At 32.9% G+C, this 24,224-nt stretch overlaps 1 protein-coding gene across 1 annotated transcript; it reads left to right on the top strand.

Moving 5' to 3' along the window:
• Positions 1-5,130: 5,130 nt before the first annotated feature.
• On the top strand, positions 5,131-5,826 carry LOC112421727 (uncharacterized). Its single transcript, XM_024783243.2, has 4 exons — positions 5,131-5,241; positions 5,329-5,404; positions 5,504-5,599; positions 5,686-5,826. Exons 1-4 carry the CDS (start codon positions 5,171-5,173, stop codon positions 5,824-5,826), a joined length of 384 nt encoding a protein of 127 aa, XP_024639011.2. The 5' UTR covers positions 5,131-5,170.
• The last annotated feature ends 18,398 nt before the right edge of the window (positions 5,827-24,224 follow it).

Here is a 24,224-nt window from a genome sequence, read left to right as displayed (position 1 = left end):
TACAACCAGTTTTGGAGAAAAGGGAGAAAACAAGAGAAGAGGAGAACCAAGAAGGAGAGAGACCGCCGATCATCAATACTAAGGTAAGGGTGGGACTAACTTTCTCTAATTCTAAGTATTTTAATTCTGAAAACTGGATTTAACATGATGTAGGTGGTAATTTTGATGATTAGAGAAATTAGGTTTTGGTTTGGAATTGATTGTTAAAGAGTAGGTAATTCAATGAATTAACATAAGAATTGAAGTTCAGGCTGTAGAATAAACATAGGTTGAGTTTCCTATCAAATTTGGGATTTGGGTTGATGAAATTGGGGCTTTAGGAGTGAAAACTGGTCTGTTCCCGTAGATTTGTCCGTCGCAAGTCGCCACCGCGAGTAAACTTACTCGCCTCGCGAGCTGCACTTTGACAGCATCCCCTGTTTCATGTTCTTGCGTCTTTTTCACACGTTTCTGTTTTGAATTGGCATTTTGTGTAAACATGAAAGTTGTAGATAATTGTGTTAGCTTTCCAGTGGCTTTGGTTTGACTTGAAAATGATTTTTGGTGTTTCAGATATGATGAAAATACTCCAAGGAGGTCTTAGTGAAATCTTATGAAAATTTAGCATAACCATTTCTAAGTTAATCCAAAACTTATGGGATAATTCCAAACTTCAAAACTAAAAGTACTATGAGTTCAATTAAGGTGTTTAAGAGTATTTAACCTATGTTGTGAGTTGGTCCTTGGGGGTAGAAACGAGGTTGTTTATAATATTAATGTTCTTCAGAGAGTCTGAAATTAAGATGATTAATGTTGTTGGTTATGTGAAATAATTATATGCCTTATGTGGAAAATGTATGATGTTTAAGTTGTTGATGTTTTTCATTAATATTGTTATGTTGTGAATTGCTTGTGCTGCTTCTGTTGCTGTTGAATATTGATCAAGTTGCAGATGTTGGTTTAAGTTGTCTAAGTTGTAAGTTGCCGTTCCAAAGTATTGGAGTCTTAAGTTGTTGATGTTGTCTAAGTTGTTGAAGTCGTAGTTGAAGCTGTTGTTGGTGACTGTTTATGTTCAGATGTTTTGTGGGAGGTGGTGTACTCTTACGTTGTTGTTTTATAAGAGGTGGTGTACTCTTATGTAGTTGTTTTATAAGAGGTGGTGTACTCTTACGTCGTTGTTTTATAAGAGGTGGTGTAGTCTTATGTTGTTATTTTATAAGAGGTGGTGTACTCTGATGTCGTTGTTTCATAAGAGGTGGTGTACTCTCACATAGTTGTATTGACAGGTTGACGTTGTCATCGTCGAATCGTTGAAGTTGTTGTTGATGACAAACCATGGAATGTTAATGATCATGTTGTCGTTTATATTATTATGAGATGATGATTATGTTGTTGTGATGAAGATTATGTTGTGTTGTTTATATTATTATGAGATGATGATTATGTTGTTGTTTATATTATTATAAGATGATGAATATGTTGTGTTGCTTATATTATTATGAGATGATAATTATGTTGTGTTGTTTATATTATTATGAGATGAAGATTATGTTGTGTTGTTTATATTATTATGAGATGATGATTATGTTGTGTTGGTTATGTTATTATGGGATGATGATTATGTTGTGTCGTTTATGTTATAAGATGATGTTTATGATGTGATGATTTATTATGTTATATGATGATGGTTATGATTTGATTATTATGTGCTAAGTGATGATGTATATAATGCGATGAATATGAAGTTAATAATGATTAGAAGTTGATTGAGTTATTAATGAAATATTATAAGAAGATTTAATGTTATTAATTGATGAAGTTTAAGTTGTTAAATGATTTTGATGAATTATATGCTTATTACACTACCACAATTTTGGCTTTTAATAGCACAATTTTAATAGCGTTTTTGGATAAATGCTATTAAAAATGCAAATTATAGACCTGTTATAGCACTCTTCAGAAAGCGCTAAAAAAAGCTTGTTAAAAACTGGGTTAGATAGCGCTTTTCTATAAGTGCTATTATTCTTGTTCGTACTAATAGCACTTTTAAAAAAGCGCTATTGTTGAAGGGGGTATAGATAGCGTTTTTCACAAACGCTATGTTTGGGTTATATGAATATTAAAAAAGGGCGGATGATTTTTTTCATTTTTGCGCAGTAACACTAACACATAACACACTCTCTTCCTTAAAAAAAAAAAAAAAAAAAAAAAAAAAAAAAACACTCTCTCTCCTTGATCCAAAAAGAAAGAGCTTCCACCGTCCTTCAACTCAAAAACTGAAATCCAAACCAGCTTCCTCGGTCAAAATCAAAGTCAGAATCGAAATCGAAGTAAGAAGTCGGAATCGTGGTGGTGAAAATGTTTCTCTCTTTCTTCTCTGGTTAGATCTTCATTCCCTTCTTTTACACTTCCATTCTCTCTCTTTATTATGGTTGAATTAGATAACCTAGGAATTGTGTTCTCAACTTAGTGCTGTTATGTTTTGGGGTAATTGCATATTTTTGTAATGGGTTGGAGTACCGTCTTTGCTCTTCGTTAATACATTTTTTATTATAAATAATCAACTTAGGTTTTATTTTACCATTACGGGGTTTTGAGTGAAACTGAATTCAGCCTTCAAAATCTTGAAGATTTGTAGATCACTATGTCGCTATGGTATTGAAATGCTACTTATAATCTTAATCACTTAAATATGTCATATTTTTTAACTTTTGTAAAACATTTATAACTATTTAATCTTTGCAGTAACTTTTAATAGAAATGTTGTCCTAATCCAAGATTACAAGTCGATTTCAGGGTGTTTTTTTTTAACTCTAGTTAAAAACCAGAGCAAATGATTTTTCAAAAGGTAAGAAGATTATAATGTGATGCTGAGTAAAATATGACATTTGAACATTTATATTAGTATATGTTTGAATTTTCCTATTGGTGAATTATGTTTAAGGTGTCAACTGTCAACTAATTAGATGATTTTTTTATAGTAAGCTAGTGTACTTTTATTTTGTCTAAAGTTGATTTTATGTCATCATTATTATACTATACCAAGTTAATGTGCATTATTATACTATACTAATTAGTTTGATGATTTATAATTGGAGTGTGTTTTCAATTTACCAAACTTGGATTTGGAAAAAAGTCCTAGTTTCAAAGTTGTTATAACTGGATTTTAGAGTGTTTTAAGGTTAAACAATACGGATTGTATGCATAGATAGATAGCTAGTTACTAGTTAATGATAGTGCTTGAATATAAGATTAGTATTTAAAATGTGAGTGTATGTGATTCTTGATTGTGATTTGTAGAGTAATTGAATAGATTCACATAAACTACATAATATTTGTTACCAATAAACTCAAACTAACTATTCCCGACAACTAACTATCAAGACCTATGAACTATGGATCGGAAATGGGTGTCTGCGAATCGAGCGCAAAGGAGTACATAGAAGGAGTGAAAGAGTTTGTTGAGTTTGCTGTTGCTCATACAACAGACAGCAGTAACATCATATGCCCATGCTTAGAATGTTGTAAAACCTCCGAATGATGTGTATCCCCACATAGAACCGGAGCATTGGGATGCCTTTGTAGCTCAACGTCTCACTCCTGAATTTCAGGTAATGTCTTTGTAGCTTAGTGTTTAAATTCATGACATTTATTTTCTCTATTGTTTTTAATCATCATATTTTCTAATCAACCTAATAAAATTGTAATTCACGCAGAAAAAAAGTAAAGAAAATTGAGAAAGAGCTTTAAATCCTAGACATCCATATAGAAAATCACGGATGGGATTAGGTCGTCTCAAAGAAAATATGGTAAGTATATGTAAAGTTGTAGGGATCCAATTCTGACTATTATATTTTGTCTATATACTGACTTCTCTATCATGCCTTCTTTGTTTTGACTTCTCTGTTCTGTTTTGCCTATTCTCCAAAAAAAAAAAAAGAGACTGGAGAGGAAATGATACCACGTGCATCTGTGTGGATTGCTGCCCATGTTGGTAAGGATGGAGTGATTGATAAAGATGAAGTTCAGAAAGTTGCGGATATATGTGTAAGTCAAATATAGCTTCTTTTTTTATTGGATTCAAATCAAAGTATTTTGTTAATTGTGATGAAAGTTCAGAAACATGAGAGAGGAAATTTTTATGCAAAATTATTTTTGCTTGTCAATGTCACGGGTAGTGATGTTTTACACAACAAGAAATTACCATCCGGATATGTCAAGGTTAGGATTGATGTTGCTGTTGAGAGGAAAGCTTTGTTGCCTATACCTATTGAAGAAGGCGATGTCTTAACTGTTGGTGAAGCAATATGGACTTTTGTGGCATGGCAATTGAATCTTGTTAAATTGGTCGATGAACATCAAAAGGTAAATTAATTACCTATTATTAACCTTTGTGATTGATAAGTGGTATATACTTGTTTTATTATTTGGTCACTAACCTAAAGTATTGTAACTAATAGATTCCAGCTAAAACTAAAAAAATTGACAAGAGACCCCAACGTAGTGCTGAATCAGTTACTTCACCAAACAAAAAGATGAAAACTGTGAAGCCTGCTATGGTACCATTCCTTTATAATTATGTGAAGGCAATAATGATCAAAGGACAATCAGTCCCAATTTACATGGACAATGTTATATATGACAAAGCCTACACAGACAAAGTAGAAATAGAGAATATAGAAGAGCTTGTGCAACATAATTGGTTAAGTGCCACTGTTGTAGCTGTATATGCCAGGTACCTATGTTAAATAGTTGTTATTTAGGACTGTTACATGGCTTTATTATATTGGTTTTCTGTCACAAACTCTGCTCTTCTGTTATTCCTATTTTTGGGAGTGTGTTGTTTGGTTTTTTATGTTTCTGTTTTGTGCTGTTTGTTCTGTTTCAAGGTTCTTGTATGAAAATTTGATCAAGCCTTGTGGGTTGGTAAATAAGTTCTCATTTTTATCCCCACATATATCTCAAGAGGATAAACAAGGGCAACAAATAGCAGACATCCTATTGACACACAAGTTTAAGAATAAGCTGATTTTTGCACCGGTCAATTTAGGGTGAGTTTTCTTTACAAAACATTATTCAAGATGACTAAATTTGAAAATGTGGTTTTTTAATTATAATTGAAATATATGTAAATTATGATTGATGCAGGCTAAATTATTGGGTGTTGCTTGTCATCAATCCCGGAGCTGAGATGATATATTATATGGATTCATTGCCGGGGGGACATCCTAACATTGACGTTGTAAGAAAAAAGTTCATGAAGTGAGTATTGATTCTTTTGATTTATAATTGACATAAGTATGATTATTGAGTGCTATTACTCATTTGAAGTTGATTTAATTTTGATAGTGCCATGTGTATTTGTCGTTCCCTTCATCTCAAGTTAAAATCAAAGTCAAGTATAATCCCATGGATAGAAATAAAGGTATATTTTCTAATCAATGGTATTTTTTTTGACAACGTAATCAATTGTTCTTTTAATTCATCATGTGGATTAAATTTCAATTATGTAATTTTTTTCCAGTGTCCTATGCAAACTAATGGCATTGATTGTGGCTATTTTGTCATGCGATTTATGAAAGAGATAATATTGCCAAATCAAGACATGATCCCCGAAAATGTCTTGAAATCATATATATATATATATATATATATAGCTAGGCATTCTTTTTCTAACTCAATTTTTTGCTACTTTTATATTTGAAGTACTTTGGAGATTACAAATGTAAAACCTATTCTAAAGATAAGCTAGTTGAGGTCGAGGAGGATTGTGCAACCTTTACGGTCGAGTATCTTAGTGAGTTTCATTTTCTTTTTCAACAATTTTCATTTGCGTTTTTTAATTGAGTTATTTTAAATCGCAATTGGTTGTGCTGGAAATTTTATGTTAATTAATTTTATGACACAGGAGACTATATTGCTCAGAGACTTAAACTATAATTGGTTGTGCTGGACTATATAGCTTGTCACGAGTCCTCTAAAATATAGGTGTTTTTTTTGTTTGTAACCGTGACTGCTTTTCGGAGCTTTTTTTTTTTTATTGGCAACTTTGGATTGACTAGTATTATGACATTCATAATTAAGTTTATGATCAAGTTGTATTGAGATTATCATGAATGTAATCTGCTATATTCATATTTCAGTATCTTATTATAGCAGTTTTGGTTACAGATTTAAAAAAAAAAAAAAAAAAAAAACGCTACTTTTATTAGCGCTTTCAATAAAACGCTAAGAATCCCCTGTTTGAGTAGAAAGGCTACAATAGCGCTTCTCAGAAAGTGCTAAGAAACAACTGTTAAAAAGCTACTTTAATAGCACTAGAATAAGGCTATATTAGCGCTTTTCTGAAAGCGCTATTGACATATTGCTATTTAATAGCGTTTGAAAAGCGCTATTATAGGCTCCTGACCTTTTATAGCGGGGGCTTTCTTAGCGCTTGAGAAGCGCTATTAAGAGCCAAAATGAGTGTTATTAAAGGGGGTATTTTGTAGTAGTGTTATTATTTAATGTGAAATCTCACCTCTTCTGCTTGGAAATGTTGCTCTTCGTATGAGTAACTTGCATGTGATCGAGAATAAGTTGTTTTAGATTGCTGTCGTGAGTGGACTATCTTCCACGTGTGTCTTTAGGTGCTCTGATACGTAACGGGATGGGAACTTTGTTGCATGCTTTTCTATTCCTTACGTATTACTTTATGAAGTTTATGACTATGTTTTTAGACTGGATTTCTATGAGATATTTATGATGAGGCCTTCGTGCCAAAGACTACTATTTTTAGAAGTTGAAATAAATTCCGCTGCGAAGTTTTCAATATTTATGTTGATTGAACTTTGAAGGAAAATTAGTTAATTATAATATTTATGATTTTTAAAAAGTGTGACATTTCGTTTATGTGGATTACTCTGATTATTTAAATGAAATTTTTATGTTAGGAAAACGGGGTGTTACAATCAACCTCTCCGTTCGAATTACCATCAGATTATGATACTTATTGTATTCCTTGTACTTGTGTTTGTAGGGTCTCGTTTTGGCATCACATAAGCATGACCCTGACCAGCATGGCCTGCAACGTATCATTGTCTTTTGATTGTACAATCTGGTTCAGATTGATGGAATATGGTTCGAGAATAACTCAACCACGTATCCATGGTGGGTAGCAAATATTCATGATAATGAACTTGGGGTCGGACCTAGCAAGCAGGGTGCAAAGTACTAAGCCTTAGGTGTCTGTTTTTCAGGGGTAAAGGATGAATCACTCGGGGTTTATCCAGAGGCCTCCTTATATTGGGGATGGTTAGGGTTTTTCTCCGATGGCTCAACAATGGCATCATATAATCGTGGTTCTAGTGTTTGAGTATGGGCCTCATCACTCTCTCATTATGATTTTAGAGTAATAGAGGTTTAGACCGAGCGACCTATTGTGTCCAACTTGTCTTTCAGAAAAAAGTACTAAAATGACTATGTTTTGTGGAAAATATTTAAGTTGTCACAATATTTATTTAATTTTTTAACTTAATATCATTTTTCAAGTATACGTGTGTCTATATAGTGTGTTCAAATGAATGTGGCCATCCAATACTTTTGGAGCCTTAAGCGTCACAACAAGAGTGTGTTTTCTTCAAGAAAATGTTCTATTGTGAATTCGGACAAAATCACACCAATGAAAAACAAAGAGGTGTGGAGCAAAAGGAAGTGGTAATCAATAGATAAAGTGTCTCCAAGCAACAACAACAAAAACAGACCTAAATCTAAGTGTAAGCAACACCACAAGCATAATCAAAGCAAAAAAGATAAGCAATGAAAGAAAGGAACAAACACACCAAGATTGTTGACCCAGTTCGGTCCAATATGACCTAATCTGGGGGAGAGAGCAGCTCTTCAATCCACTATGATGAAAGTATTTCAAAAGAGTTACAAAAAATTAACTTACAAGCTTACACAAGAACAAGACCTAATTTCTACCCATTTAATTTCACTCACTCTCACAATATGAATCCTAAGAGAAAACACAAAAGGAAGCTTTTTGATCCTTCCAATGGTGAAATCTCACTACCCAAGGTGTTTACAATGTTTCCAAACCCAAGAGAACCTCACTACAAAGACATTCAACCCTAAAGTTATCTCCTTTGTAATCCAAGTTTCTCTCTCTCAAAGCTCTCCTTCAAAATCTGCAAAGAAACACTTATATAGTACACAGTGAAAGACGAAATCGCGCCGCGCCTGTCAGAATCGCGCCACAATTTTAATCGTACGATCTAAGATACAACGGCCTTATCCACAAATCGTGTCACGCCAGTACTAAATCGAGCCGCGATTTGTCTTCAGCAAAAACATCCATTCTGCCAAGAGAAATCGCGTCACGGCTCCCAAAATTGGGCCAGGATTTTGGCCTTTACAGAATCAGAAATTTGAAGTCAATTTCAACATGTTCTATATCTTCTTTGACGGAAAAAATAAAGGGAAGGAAGAGTAAAAACATACAATTGAGCATGAGAAGATGCTATAGAATAAACTGAATAGAATCTCGAAGGTGTGTGAATATTCTGAAACCATATACGGGTATTAATGAAATCGCCAATTGGAATCAAAGTCCAAATCTTAAAGTTGAATGAAAATTCTATTTTAGTGAAGAATGAGATGGAACTTTCTTCCAATATAATATGACTTACTATATTTGATCCACGATGAATGAATTATATAATATGAATTACTATATCAAATGAACCTGGACGAAACATTGAACCAAAGGGAAATGAGACATTCCAACATCGAGTAGCCACATTATGTTCTTCCATGCAAATATCACGCAAGTGTCAAATGGAATCAAATATGTTTGGGACCTTTTCTTAGATTTTGAAAATTTTAAGCACTTTACCGTTATGGGACATCACAAGAAGAATATTATTTTCATTTCATCACCTATTGTCAAACATTATGACTATGTTCATTTTTCATTGATGGAAAATTAACTTTATGCATTGCCACACTAATATATTCACGTATCTTTGTACTTTGAAGACAATATATACTATATATAGAATTTCAGCTCTGCATTATTTAGTCAAGGCAGCAAGCTAGTGAAGTAGATCTAGCTGATTAGCTTTATGTTGATTGTCTCTTAGAGTTCCTTTGAACGCTTCATGCATGAGAATATCTATCTATTTGGTCTAAAATCCATTAGAAAAGATAGTTCTTCTTAAATGAAGTGTTTGGGGGAACTCTTGGGTTCAACCAACACCTATCCATCATCAAATACCAACAAACTCCACAATCAAGTGCTCAAAGTGTTTAGGACAAGCTGCGTGTTCAATTACCAAATATGTAAGTAAATTACCCATTACGTTGGTTTTTGAGTTTGAACTTTATACCTTCGAGTTAGAAGTTCTCTAAAAAAAAATAGGTCAAATGCATCTAAAGGTCCTTTAAGTTTTTCGTTTTTTTCAAAGTGGTCATTTAAGTTTCAAAAGTCCCAAACAAGTCCTTTAAGTTTCAAAAGTCACAGACAAATCCTTTTAGTTTTTAAATCGTTTCAAACAGGTCTTTAAGGAGGTTTGATGAAACTGTACTATATCATGACAGATATCTTCACCAAGGCTTGAGGGGTTTTTCCATGATATGTGGCACATCACATTGACTTTCACAACAAGTTACCGCTTTGACAAACTTTGTTCAAGTTAGTTAGTTAGTTGTAGTTAATTACGATTAGTTAACTAAAGTAGAAAGTTAGTTTGATTATGGTTACCCTATGTAACTGTAAATACATGTATGATGCCATATTATCACCTAGATGAGATATAAGAAAATTCTTACTCATTGTTCAACACTTTTCTCTCGATCGATCTATTCTCTCGATTATGTTTGTCTTTTAGGAAATGATGAAATTGTAAAATAAATAAATAAAATTATTATTTCCAGAAATGCATTATCACTTATTAACATCTCATGTTCTCTCGATAACAATAGTCTATTTCAAAAGTCTGACATCTTCTTATTAACAATTAAAAATGAATACCTATTTTAAAAAATGAAAACATAAGATATTTTTACAAAGTAAAACAGACCTTTAACTTTAACAAAATAGCTTTTTTAGAGGAACAAAATAGTTTTAAGAACTTTAAAAATATGCTATGAAATTTGTCACTATAGACCTTAGTATGTGTCACGCTGGCCTTGCACATAAAAGGTGATATACACACTACTAGAATCTCTTGTTTTTTCTGCGGATTTTCATGCGGGAAATAAATCACATGAATATCTGAGGGATTGCGCTTAGTAAGACGAAGTTTCCTGCGGATTTAGATGCCGCAGGAACATCCACAGGTAAGTATTATTTTGCTAAGGATTTTCCTGCATAATTATTTTCCAATATTATTTCTATATTGCCTTAGGATATTGCGCATGGTATTGCAGCGATTTTCCTACGATTTTGGATATAGTTTGTTTCTGCAGATTTTCCTGCGGTTTGTTTATTTTGTTGAAATTTGTAAGATTTTGAATTTCTTAATTTTAAATATTGAATATAGACCCAATAATTTTAAATTTAAGTCCAAATTAACATATATCCAAGTAAAATGTCAAACTTGATTGTAACTAATATTTTTTTGTTTATATTCAATATTGAAATATTTCGAGAATTAACATAACATTAGAAATCTTTTACATAAACCATCAACATCCAAAAAATTATATATTTATTAATTTATTTAAATTAGATTATTTTGAGAATGAGAAAAGAGAAAACACTCTATAAGTGTAAACTATTTTTTCTTTCGATGATAATCTAGATGGGTTAGTTCGGCTTTAAATGAAACCTTGTAATATACAATGAGATTGAACCTTAAGCTAAATCAATGATTGAACCTGATATCGAGTTTTAAAAAAGAAAAAGAAACTAATTTTACACTGACGTCCAACAAAACTTAAAAATCTTACATTTTTTTTTAAAAAAACAGTTACAAAATATGTTAAAATGGAAAGATGATAAATTCTCGTCGGACAACACTGTAAAACAATTTTTCATTGTCTAGATTTTGGTAATTATATTATATGTTATTTATATAACTTTTACAATAAATTTTAGTTTTGTTATAAAGTAAATTTATTAATTTTCTTTTTAATTATAAATGATAATTGTTAGAAAAAATAAAACATTTTATAGATAGATAAAATTGATCGAAGAGTCTGATATTTTGCACAAAAGCCTGGTCATTCACTTCACCGCCATATCTCTCACGTGCAATTTCGCCGCCATATCACTTACTTCACCACCATAATTCTCACCTTGCCGCCGTATCAGAACCTCACCACCGTATCTCTCACTCTGTCAGATTCTCGTCTTGGTGGCGCTTTTGATGAGGTTAATTCGGAAGAAAGTTTAGCGAGGTAGATTCCTTCACAAATCTATCTAATTTGATTTCCAATATTCTGTGTTCTTCGTATTGTTGTATTTAGGGTTCTGATTTCCATCTGTGCTTTTGATGATGAATTTCTCCTTCCGCTGTATCGCTATGATTGCTTTATGTTCAATTTCTTATGAATTTGATCCTGATTGATTTATGTTCACGAGGTTCTCGTCTATCCACGGTTCTGATAGATTCTTCTACTAATCTGAGATTTACTAGATTTGATTTATGATTCTTTAAAATTTTCTATGATTTCAATTCAATTTGTTGGTGGCTATAACCAGTTTAATTCAGAGGAGTCTGCAAATGATATAAGCATATGCATGTTAAATTATATTAGAATTTGTTAAAATTTGCCATCATTCATATCCATTTATTTATTTTATTTTAAGTCTATGTTTTTTGTACCTTTAGTTAAGTGTTCTTTCCCTTATCCTAAGATTCGTTTTAATCTAATTCCAATTCTTCTCACATACAGATATGTTAATGCTGATTTTGGAAAAAATTATTTGCTTGGCTATTAAAAAGGATAAGAAATGTTGTAATTAATAAATCAGAACTTGGTAATTTATTTATTGGTTTTGTACATAGGTCTTTTGTGCACAAAATTGTACTTTCCTGGATGTTGATTCTATGTACATATGTCTCGTTTGATTGGTCATAAATAGGTTCAAATAAATTGAATGGATCATAACTTATGTAGTCTATTGCCTCACTTGTTTGAGGAAAAATGCAAAGAACAAAACTTGAAATACAAGGTAATTTTATGCCCTTTTACCATTTAAGAACTACGGTATCAGTTTAGTGCATGTTTCTCTACCCTAGATGAGGTCGTTAAGTCTGTGAACATTTTTAATGGTAAGTTGAATTGCTTTGAATCTGTAAGCTACTAAGTTGGGGTTAGTGTAAACATGCTTTTGAAATTTCAGTGTTTTTAAAGGCTATGCCTATAATATGGTTTAATAGTACAATTAGTTTATTATGTGTCTGTTCGTACATGCTCTAATTTGTCGTAGTATTTACAATGTTTAAAAATTGTATCTACCGTAAAATAAATAAAATGATTTTAAATATGGAATGCATTTAGCTGCGATGTCTATTTATTTTTTTAATTAAATCAGATAGTTTTCTGCGGATTTACATACGGATTCTTTTATTACTTGTAATATTTCCTGCGGAAATACCTGCGTATATGTTTCAGAAAACAGGGTTACGGGCAGAAAAATCCTTGAAACGCTGCCCAGAAGTTTCCTGCAGATTATTGTGGGAGTATATCCGGAGTTACGTTTCCTGCGGTTTCTATAATCCTCGGGAAAACATTATCCACGAAGGTATTAGCTAGGAACCTGAATCCCTGGCAAATTCCGCAAGCAATGCCTTTTTTATGGAAATTTTCACCAAATCCGTAGGTAGTTCGGTAGGAAAATTGAGAGTTTCTAGGAGCGACAAATGCAAACAGGTGAATCTGGAAGAAACACTGAATAAAAGAGAAATGGGACATTCAATATCAAATTTCCACATCCTGTTATTCTATGTTTTTGCTTTGTCCTCTGTAGTAAGATGCAAATATCAATCATTATCAAATATGTTTGTGATCTCATGACATTGCAACAACAGTGGTCATGTACGGAAAGTATTGTTTATGCTATTTGCTTAACTATAACTAGTTAATTAAGAATAAAAGGATTGTTAATACATCTTCTATTTATTTCTACGATGAAAAAATAGATAAAAATGATGTGCATGTACGAAAATAAAGTCATATAAATCTCACGAATAATGTTCTTCAGATTGCTTGATTTTTATTGTTGTGGCTCATGTTCTTCATCAACTATGTAGGTACAAATTAAAGACATAGAATTGAGAAAATTAAACAAAGCAAGTTCAAGAGGATTTAGCAAATTCAAAAGAGAAAATGAGTACAATAAGCAGATGGTAAGATAATTGATGGAAAGCTTGAACTTTCGGTCCATCTCATATACTATTGACCAAGCTCCTGATGAAGAATTTGGTGATGAAAATGAGTTAGATGAAGAAAGACAAAGACAATCTTGATAAGAAAAAACAAAAACATTATGTTACATTTTGTTGAGAGTAAACAATATTATATATGGTTAGACTTTAATTTTATGTTGTATCTTTTGTGAAGTACATAGAAGCACTTAATTTTAAAAATAAAATAAAAAATTTAAATGTAAAATATAATTAATGACATCTTTTGTTATTTACATTACCATGTTTAATCTATTTAAATGTTTATGTATATCACTACTTAACATTCTCAATTTTCCTATGGAAAACAATCCGCAGGAATTTTTGGGGATTTTGTTTCATGCTCAGTAGAAGTTTCATGCGGATCCAGTCACCGCTGGAACATCCACAGGAAACAAATTCTTTTGCTTAGGTTTTTTCTACATAAAAGTTTTTGAATTTTTTTGCTTTTCCTGTGAACTTATGTGTGATTCTTCTCATTTAATAAATCCTTTGGAAATTCCACTGGTATTTCAACAAATTGTCCTACGGAGTTCCATATGGTCTTTCCTGCAAATTTTTCTGCGGTTTTGTTGACCTTTTTCTTTCTTTAATTTATAAAAAAATATTATCAAAGTAAATTAATAATCTTGTATTTATTGTAGGCGAAAATCAATAATCTAGTACATTCTTCTTCGGAAATTATGTTGTATTTTCATGACTAATAGGCTCTGTATGGTAAAAAATAGAGAGTAGTTGATAAGTTAGCTTATGAAAGATGACTTATAAGCTAGCTTATAGTGATAACAGATACGCTCATGAAAAAGTTAAATTAATAATTAAATTATTAAAATAGTACATACTAAATAGTTAAATTAATATTTAATTGATTAAATTGAAAGTTAAATTATTAAATTAGTACAAACTAAATGGGTCAAATAATAATGAAAAATTAAATGATTAAAAACCAAATGATTAAATATTTGTTCATAAATCTAAATTAACTAATTTAAACATTTGATTTTTAATTTAACATTATGAATCAAACTAAATAGTTAAACTATTAAATTAATGATTTTTTTTTTTGGGTCAAATAGCATAGTGGCTAGAATTTACTTTTTAAGGTAATAAATTTGGTGTCAGTGGTTCGAACCCCGACCCCTGCATACAACAATGGATTGTCTCTGCCAACTGAGTTATGCTTACGTGGACTAAATTAATAATATTTTATAAGTCTCAATAATGACACAATAGAATAAAAAAAGTCACAAGAGCGCTTAAATGAGATGAATCATGTATTGGGCATCCAACAACGGTAAAACTCTAAGGGAGAGTTTACTGCCCATTTGATTCTTACAAGGCTCGACATGGAAGAAATCCGGTTTACACTAAAATAAAATAAAAAAGTCACATGCACGTGAACTTTTGTTAGATGGTGAGGTTTAGCAAGCTACTTTTTTCCTACCATGGGAAAGTTAGTTTTTGACCATTAGATCAAACGAAGAACACATCCTTACCATACTCCCTCATCACTAGATTTTGTTATTTTATTATTTTAAAACCATTTTTTAAAAACAAAAAATATATTTCGAAATTAAAATAAACATATAAAAATAAAAAATAAATTTAAAAATTTGGAAATTAATTTTCCAAAATTTTAAAAAATATAAATAAACTTTTTGAAATAAACTTGTTTTCAAAAAAATTAATTATGATTTTCGAAGATTTAATTTTAGAAATTTTTGAAATAAATCTCCTAATGTTGTGTTATCTCACCGAAGGCTGGGATGGAGTTCTAGATATGAGGAGGTTGTAACTCGTTGGCTAGGTCTTGGAAGAGTTAGGAAACGTAAAAGCTACAGGTTTTCGCTTGACAGCTGGTTCTTGCCCGGATTCCTACCATGAGTCATCTTTTTTCCCTGGAGGATTGTCTTGGACCTTCGTAGGACTTTGTGTGTTGTTTTTACGGATATGAGAGAGACAGCTAACCATTTGTTTGTGTTATGTCTAATAGCGTATAGGGTTTGATATTGCGTCAATAGGTGGTTGGGTTGGAAGTTGGTTTTACTGGAGAGTCTCTTAGGTCTATTTTAGATGTAATGTCATTTGGTGAGAGGGAGAGGAATAGGTTAGTTGTTATTTTGATCTGGCATTCGATTGTGTGGATCCTCTAGAAATCTCGTAATGATTTTACTTTTGTGGGTAAGTCGGTCGAGGTTGAGCGACAATTGAAAGTGGTTCTTTGGTAGACACATTGGACATTGCTATTCTCTCTACGAGTGGGGTGGGGACTTATAATATTCTGGAACCATAGGGAGATGTGTGGGTGTCACAAATGGATTTGATCTATTGAAGTTGGGGGATTGATCTATGATTTATTTTTGGCTCCATCTTTATTCTTGGTGTGCTGGTCCCTAATGTTTTTTTTTACCCTGAGTTTGGTTGTGGGATATGGGGTGTTTGGTTGGGAAGTTTTTTATGGGTTGTTGTTTTATTTTATTCTTCCAGTGATTAGTTTTGCTTGTCTCCATATGCCATTGATCTGAGTTGTAAATTCATGTCACCACCATTTATATCTAGCACCAAACTCAATAGCTGAGCATGAAGGGGTGTAAAGGAAAAACCAAGTCGCGTCACCCCTCACCGTATAAGCTGGTTTAGTGCGGATGGTATATGACCCTTATAATAAATACCAAATAAGTTATCAAGCAGGTTTGAAGAAAACACAATAATAACACAGATTCATGTCCCCTGCTCACTCACTACTAGAAATTCGCGTTTTTCATTTCGGAAAAAATCCGTGGTTTTTTAAGCTAAAAATAGTTGCACAATTTATTTATTATAATGGCTAGCATTCAGAATAAACTATTATGAAATTTTGATTTTGATTAAAATTATAGGTATATATTTTGCACTTACATATTGTAATAAGCTATACTTATCTTTTTAACTAACATCAATAATATAACAAATATATATAAATTGTTATCTTTTTTGAATGACACTAACAATATAACATTCTTACAGGAAAATTTGTTAAAAGAGTATAATTGAAAGTGAAAAAGTCACTCCAAAACCATATATATAGATATAGATTTAGCACTTCTCTGTGATAAAAACTTGAGAGAGAAACGCAAATAAGTGAACCTGGACGAAACATTGAACAAAAGGGAAATGAGAAATCTAGACATGGAGATTCTTCCATTATTTTTGCTTTGATCTCTATTTTAAGATTCAAAGATCATACAAGTGTTAAATGGAATCAAATGTGTGTGAGTGTAACCTCATGAAATTATAGAAACCGGGGTCTTGAAATCATGTGATGTGAGCATGGAATATATCTAAAGCCATGGATGAAAATGAGTGTTATACATTATGACTCTGCATTTCTTTGGAATAAAATGAACTGTATTTTTCTTATAACATTTGATATTTTTCAATTCTTGCATGACAGGACCATCAAAAGTTTAGAGGTACCTTTTGTTAGATTTTGAAGATTTGAATCACTTTAACGTTACGGACATCACAAGAAGAATATATTTGATTTCATAATAATATACCAATTCCTTTTGCCAAACATCCTGACTATGTTCATTGTTCAATGATAGTAGACTAACTTTATAAATGGCCACACAAATTTTCAAGTATCTTTGTGCTTTGAACCCAATATTTGTAATATATATAGAACATTATACTATGCATTATTTAGCCAACGCAGCAAACTAGTCTAACAGATCTAGCTTATTAGCTTTATGTTGATTGTCTCTTAGAGTTCCTTTGAACGCTTCATGCATGAGAATATCTATCTATTTGGTCTAAAGTCCATTAGAAAAGATAGCCATTTTTTCAATGAAGTGTTTGGGGGAACTCTTGGAGTTGAATCAGCACTACTATATATCATCATAAACAAACAAGTCAAAAATTCAGGTGGAGTGGTTCTTGCATTGTGTTGACACAAGTTCAAATACATCTGCAGTAGTCACGCATTCAAGTATCATCAATCGTCCGATCAAGATTGGTCAGTTCTGATTTAATCTCAGAATATTAGAAGTCATAAATTAAAATTAAAATTTGTTTTTTATGGGCCGTCTAATAAGATTGCATGACGGATAATGCTTGACTGTGTAACTGTAGGGATGACTACATCAAATCTAGGTCCTATTTAGACAAAAAATATATATATATTTCATTTAAAGATTTAAATAAGGGTTTTGCTAGAAGACACATTTTATGAAGGTGTTGTTTAGCAAGTTATTCTATGAGCATTTGTTAAAAGACACCAACTAATTTTTATGAAGATGTCTTTTAGCAAAGTTATAACTAAAAAGTGCAAATCACGGGTTGCTAAAAGACACTTTCATAGGTGACTTCTAGCAAAACCCTTTATATAAACACATTAGTTTTTGTAATAAAAAGTGCATTATTTAGTTAATTTTTCATCTAACTGTCTTCTCTTCTTGTGAGCTTGTCCTGTCTAAAATCTCTTGTCACCACACTAGATTGAGTCATTACTTAATGCAGGGGTGGCCCAGGGCACCATACTTCCAGGGCACCAAAATTTTATTTTTTATCTATATATATCTTAGAGGGGAATTTTATATTACTTAAGTTATGTAAAATACTTGCTAATAATTGGGGCTCTAAAATTAGAATAATGATACGTAATAGAACCTAATATCATTAGATTTATTTCCACCACATTCTATCTCTTCCATTTAACTAAACATTATAGCCTTTAGTGATTTGTGAACCCAAAGAAAAAGATGTAACATGCACATCAACACTACTTGAATGGACAAATCATTTAATTCATTCACATTTCAAAACCGCAGGGGTTGGCATGATGGAGTATGAATAATTTATGAGTCTGGTTTTAAACTCTTTATATATTAACACTCAAAAGTCATTATTTTACTCGAGTTTATGTGTATCATTTCTTTCTAATTCTCAATCTTTAATGTCTCTGTCTCAATTTTGTTAACACAAGCATAAGTCATGATTGACATTCGACAACAGCCAAAAGCATAAGTGCCTATGTCATATATATAATATAGTATTTTAAGATTAGGTACCAAACGACCCATTTATTTATTAATAGTCATACAATATTTTTTTTATAGATATGATAGTAAAAAATCAACCGTCGAGGATGAGAAGGAAGAAGAAGAAGTCTCTTTACAGTGGTTTATGAATATAAGCATTAAATTATGATTCATGTGTGCTATTGTGTAAAACATATTCTTAAGTGTCAAGTGTATGTTTTGGAGCATGAATCCTAGTTTAGAGTCGGTTTTCTCTCTCTTCTTGAGAGAGTTAGTTACGATCTAGATCTCGCTTCCGCCATTGATGCTTGTTCTTCAAGCTTCAATTTTTCCTTGATTTTTTCTTGAATCTTCGTGATTCTTCTTCTTTTATCCTTGTTTCGTACTCAATTCTGTATTGAGTTACCCTTGATTTCTTCAATCACATTGTTTTTTGTGATTTTTCCTTTTTCATCTTCTTTGAAGCTTTTTGAAGCTCTGTTTTTTGCATTCTTTCCTCTTGAACCATGCCTCCTCGTGTAGCTCCGGTTGTAGTTCCACAAACTAACACCGATTCCGTTTACTATGTCCATCCAAGTGAAGGACCAAATTCTGTTACGGTCACTCCTCTTCTCACCGGCTCCAATTATCTCGCTTGGAGTCGTTCGATGAAACGTGCGCTTGGTGCGAAGAACAAATTTGCCTTCGTTGATGGATCCATTCCGATCCCTGATCCTGATGATCTGAATCGCAATGCTTGGGAGCGTTGTAATCATCTCATACATTCTTGGATTTTGAACTCTGTTTCTCTGCAAATTGCACAAACAATTGTTTTTCACGAATTCGCCATTGATGTTTGGATTGAGCTTCAGGAGCGTTTTTCTAAAGTTGATAGAATTCGTATCGCTTCTCTTCGCTCTTCCATCAATAATCTCAAACAAGGTGCTAAATCTGTCCTTGACTATTTCACAGAGATGAAATCTCTTTGGGAGGAGCTCAATTCACATCGTCCTATGCCTATGTGCACTTGTCCACATCCATGCCGTTGTGAATCTATGCGTGCTGCTAGAGAATTTCGCATGGAGGATCAAGTAATTCAGTTTCTCACTGGCTTGAATGATACTTTCTCAGTTGTGAAGACTCAAGTTCTTCTTATGGATCCACTTCCTTCAATCAACAAGGTTTATTCTATGGTTGTTCAAGAAGAAAGTAATAATACTGTAATTACTCCTGTTTCTAGTGAAGAATCTAGTATACTTGTGAATGCATCAGATGCTAGAATGTCCTATGGCCGTGGTAAACCTTCTTCGGGACCACCTCAATCTAAGAACAATTCAAGATATTGCACTTTTTGCCATAGGAATAATCACACAGTGGATTTTTGTTACAAGATGCATGGTTATCCCAATGCAAATAAATCTCATGCTTCTTCAAATGCTGTTGTTAATGAAGGCATTTCTGATTCTCAGAAAGATGGTGAAGGATCTTCCATTATCTCTCAAACTGGTCTTACTCAAGAGCAATATGGTCATCTTGTTGCTTTACTTCAGCAATCATCTTTGGTTCCTCAAGCATCTACCTCAAATCCTGCTAGCACCAATCATATTACTTCTTCTATTCCATCCTTTCCCTCAGGTATCAATACTGTTATCTCTTGTTCTATACATACTCAAAATAATCATTGGATTGTTGATTCAGGTGCTAATGAGCATATTTGCTCCTCTTTGCATTTGCTTCATTCCTTTCATAAAATTAAACCTATGCATGTTACTTTACCTAATGGTTCTACTGTGATTGTTCACTATGCTGGCACTGCTGTTTTTTCACCTTCTTTCCACATTACCAATGTCTTATATTCACCTCATTTCAGAGTTAACCTAATTTCTGTTTACAAACTTTGCACTATTTTGTCTTACCAAGTCAATTTTTTGCCTGATAAATGCCTGATACAGGATATGAAATCCCAGAAGATGATTGGTTTGGGTAATATTTGTGATGGTCTCTATAGGCTGAATACTGCTTCATGCAATCAGAAGTCTTTTGTTTCTCCTTCCACAAGTCTTTGTGCTTCAGTTTCTTTGAACTCTTGTAATTCTGTTTGTTCTAGTGTAGCTATTTCATGTATTCCTTCCAATGCTATTTGGCACTTTAGATTAGGACATTTGTCTAATCAAAGATTGTCCAAAATGCATAATTTGTATCCTTCTATTTCTGTTGATAATAAAGCTACTTGTGACATATGTCACTTTGCTAAGCAAAGAAAATTACCTTATCATTCCAGCCAATCTATTGCTAATTCTAAATTTGAACTTCTTCACCTTGATATTTGGGGTCCTTTAGCTCAAACATCTGTTCATGGCCATAAGTATTTTCTAACCATAGTTGATGATTTTAGTAGATTCTTATGGGTCATTTTACTTAAAACCAAAGCTGAAGTTTCTTCACATGTTAAAAATTTCATTCACCTGATCCATAATCATCATCATGTTACTCCAAAATTCATAAGGACTGATAATGGTCCTGAATTCTTTTTACCAGATTTTTATGCTTCAAAAGGCATCATTCATCAAAGAGCTTGTGTAGAAACACCTGAACAAAATGCTAGAGTAGAGAGAAAACATCAACACATTCTCAATGTTGCTAGAGCTTTGTTGTTTCAATCCAAACTTCCCAATGTTTTCTGGTCATATGCTGTTTTGCATTCAGTTTTTCTCATAAATAGAGTTTCAACTCCTCTTCTCAAACATAAATCTCCTTATCATGTTTTATATGATTCATTGCCTGATATTCATTCTTTCAAAGTTTTTGGTTGCCTTTGTTATGCTTCTACACTTCAAGCTCATAGAACAAAATTACAATCTAGAGCCAGAAAGTGTATTTTCTTAGGTTACAAGTCTGGATTCAAAGGTTCAGTTCTTTTTGACTTACATTCCAGAGAAATCTTTGTTTCAAGAAATGTTGTTTTCCATGAATTAATATTACCTTACAATTCATCATCATCCTCTTCTTCCACTAAAGATTGGCAATATTTTCCTACCCCTTCCACTCATTTTTCTAATTTTGAGGATCCTAATTTTTCACAATCACCACCTTCTATCACACCACCTGCACTCTCCACTCCTTCACAACCTACATCATTACCTCCTAATGTCTCTATACCTATTAGAACTTCCATCAGAAATAAAGTTACACCTGCATATCTACATGACTACATTTGCAATGCATCTGTTTCTTCTGCTAATAACAGTATCAGTCAATATCCCCTTTCCAATTTTGTTTCACATGCTCGTTTATCTAACACTCATTCTATTTTTGCTATGTCTCTTGCTTCTTATACTGAACCAAAATCCTATGATGAGGCAATCAAACATGACTGCTGGAAACAAGCAATGCAGATTGAACTTAATGCTCTTGAACAGACTGGCACTTGGAAGATAGTGGATCTCCCTTCATTTGTCAAACCTATAGGGTGCAGATGGGTTTATAAAGTGAAACATAATGCAGATGGCTCTATTGAGAGATACAAAGCACGTTTAGTTGCTAAGGGATATAATCAGATTGAAGGCCTTGACTATTTTGATACCTTTTCACCTGTTGCTAAGGTTACCACTGTGAGATTAGTTATAGCTTTGGCTTCAATCAATAATTGGTTTTTGCATCAGCTAGATGTAAACAATGCTTTCCTTCATGGAGAGCTTCATGAAGATGTTTACATGAGTGTGCCTCCAGGTGTTGTTCTTTCAAAGCCAAATCAAGTTTGCAAATTGTCCAAATCTCTCTATGGCCTCAAGCAAGCTAGTAGACAATGGTATGAAAAGTTGACTAGACTGCTCATCAACAATCAATATATACAAGCTACTTCTGATGCATCCCTGTTTACTAAGACAACTTCTGATAGCTTTACTGCACTTCTTGTTTATGTTGATGATATAATCCTTGCTGGAAATTCTCTCACTGAAATTAATTTCATCAAGAATGTTTTACACCAAGCCTTCAAAATCAAAGACCTTGGTATTTTGAAATATTTTCTAGGTCTTGAAGTTGCACACTCCAAAAATGGTATCTCTCTTTGCCAAAGGAAGTATTGTCTGGATTTGTTACAAGATTCAGGTTTACTTGGCTCAAAGCCGGTTACCACACCTTCAGATCCATCCATTAAGCTGCACAATGACACTTCACCACTCTTCACTGATGTCTCTGCTTACAGAAGATTGGTTGGGAGATTGATCTATCTCAACACAACTAGGCCTGACATTACATTCATAACTCAACAGCTCAGTCAATTTTTGAGTAAACCAACCCACACTCATTACAATGCTGCTCTAAGAGTTCTTAAATATCTTAAAGGCTCTCCAGGTCGTGGCATTTTTTTTCCTAGAGCTTCAGGATTACATATTCAAGGTTACACAGATGCTGATTGGGCAGGGTGTAAGGATACTAGGCGTTCCATTTCAGGCCATTGTTTCTTTTTAGGACAATCCCTCATATCTTGGAGAACCAAAAAGCAGCCTACTGTATCTAAATCTTCTTCAGAAGCTGAGTATAGAGCGATGGCATCAGCAACCTGTGAACTTCAGTGACTTTTATACTTGTTGAGAGATCTCCACATTGATTGTGTTAAGCTTCCTGTCCTATATTGTGACAATCAAAGCGCCATGCATATTGCAGCTAATCCTGTCTTTCATGAGCGTACAAAACATCTTGAAATAGATTGCCACATTGTAAGGGAGAAACTTCAAGCTGGATTGTTCAAGCTTCTGCCAGTTACAACACATGATCAACTTGCAGATTTTTTTACAAAGTCTCTGTTTCCACAGCCTTTTAACATTTTACTTTCCAAGTTGGGGTTGCTAGACATTTATCAACCTCCATCTTGTGGGGGGCTATTACATAATACAAAATCTGAAGAAACAAAGTATGAAGAAAAGCAATGCCTTGCAGTACAAGTTACTTAAAGTGTAGTACAATAGCTTAAGTATAGCAGTACTTTCTCATTATTAGATAGTACAATTCCCTTGTATAAATAACCAGATGTACACTCTTTTCAAATTCAATGAATCAGTTTCTATCTTTCTTTGATTCTTAATAGGTTCACATTTCAAAGATCCATACTCGTGTTCTTTTTGCACAACATCAAATGAAAATGTGCAATAATCTTTCCGGTTCATTTCTTTTATCCTTGTGTACTTTTTGTAATTTTATTATAAGGGCACCATCTCATGATTCGCCCAAGGCATCCAAGTTCAAAGGACCGGCCCTGACTTAATGATTGCAAACAAACTTTATACATGGCCACACAAATTTACACGTATATTTGTACTTTGAACACAATATATGTACTATATATATGCATAATATACCCAAGGCAGCAAGCTAGTGTGAAAGTATATAAAGCTGATTAGCTTTAATTTTTATCCTGATCAGGTTCTATACCTACTTTCCAAATCCGTAGGTATAACCTAATTGGTTTGTCCTACGGAAAAATTCCATCACTGTAAGTAGTAAATACTAATTCCACATAATCTTTGACCTTGAATAACGCCATAAAATTTTGAATGGCAATTATTTTATTTTTTTAGGTAAAGCAGGAGAAAAGACAGACATCAAGGAGAAGCAACGACATCCCAACTAGGTTGGCACCCCGATGAACTCCCATCCCGCACCGCCAAACTCAAACTTTATTAAAAAAGGGGACTAGGCCAAAACCCTCAAAGAAAGAAAAAGAACCAAAAACCAACAAAAAGAAACCAAAAAAGGAACAAAAAAACTAGCTACGGATATCTAAACTGAGGTATACCACACCGGTCCGCAAAAAAATCCTGCTGAAACTCTAACGGTAAAGTTGACAACC

This window comes from Medicago truncatula, chromosome 5 (genome assembly GCF_003473485.1).
Source record: "Medicago truncatula cultivar Jemalong A17 chromosome 5, MtrunA17r5.0-ANR, whole genome shotgun sequence".
NCBI lineage: Eukaryota > Viridiplantae > Streptophyta > Magnoliopsida > Fabales > Fabaceae > Medicago > Medicago truncatula.
Note: the sequence above shows the minus strand (reverse complement) of the source record. Positions and strands in the feature narration are given on the sequence as shown.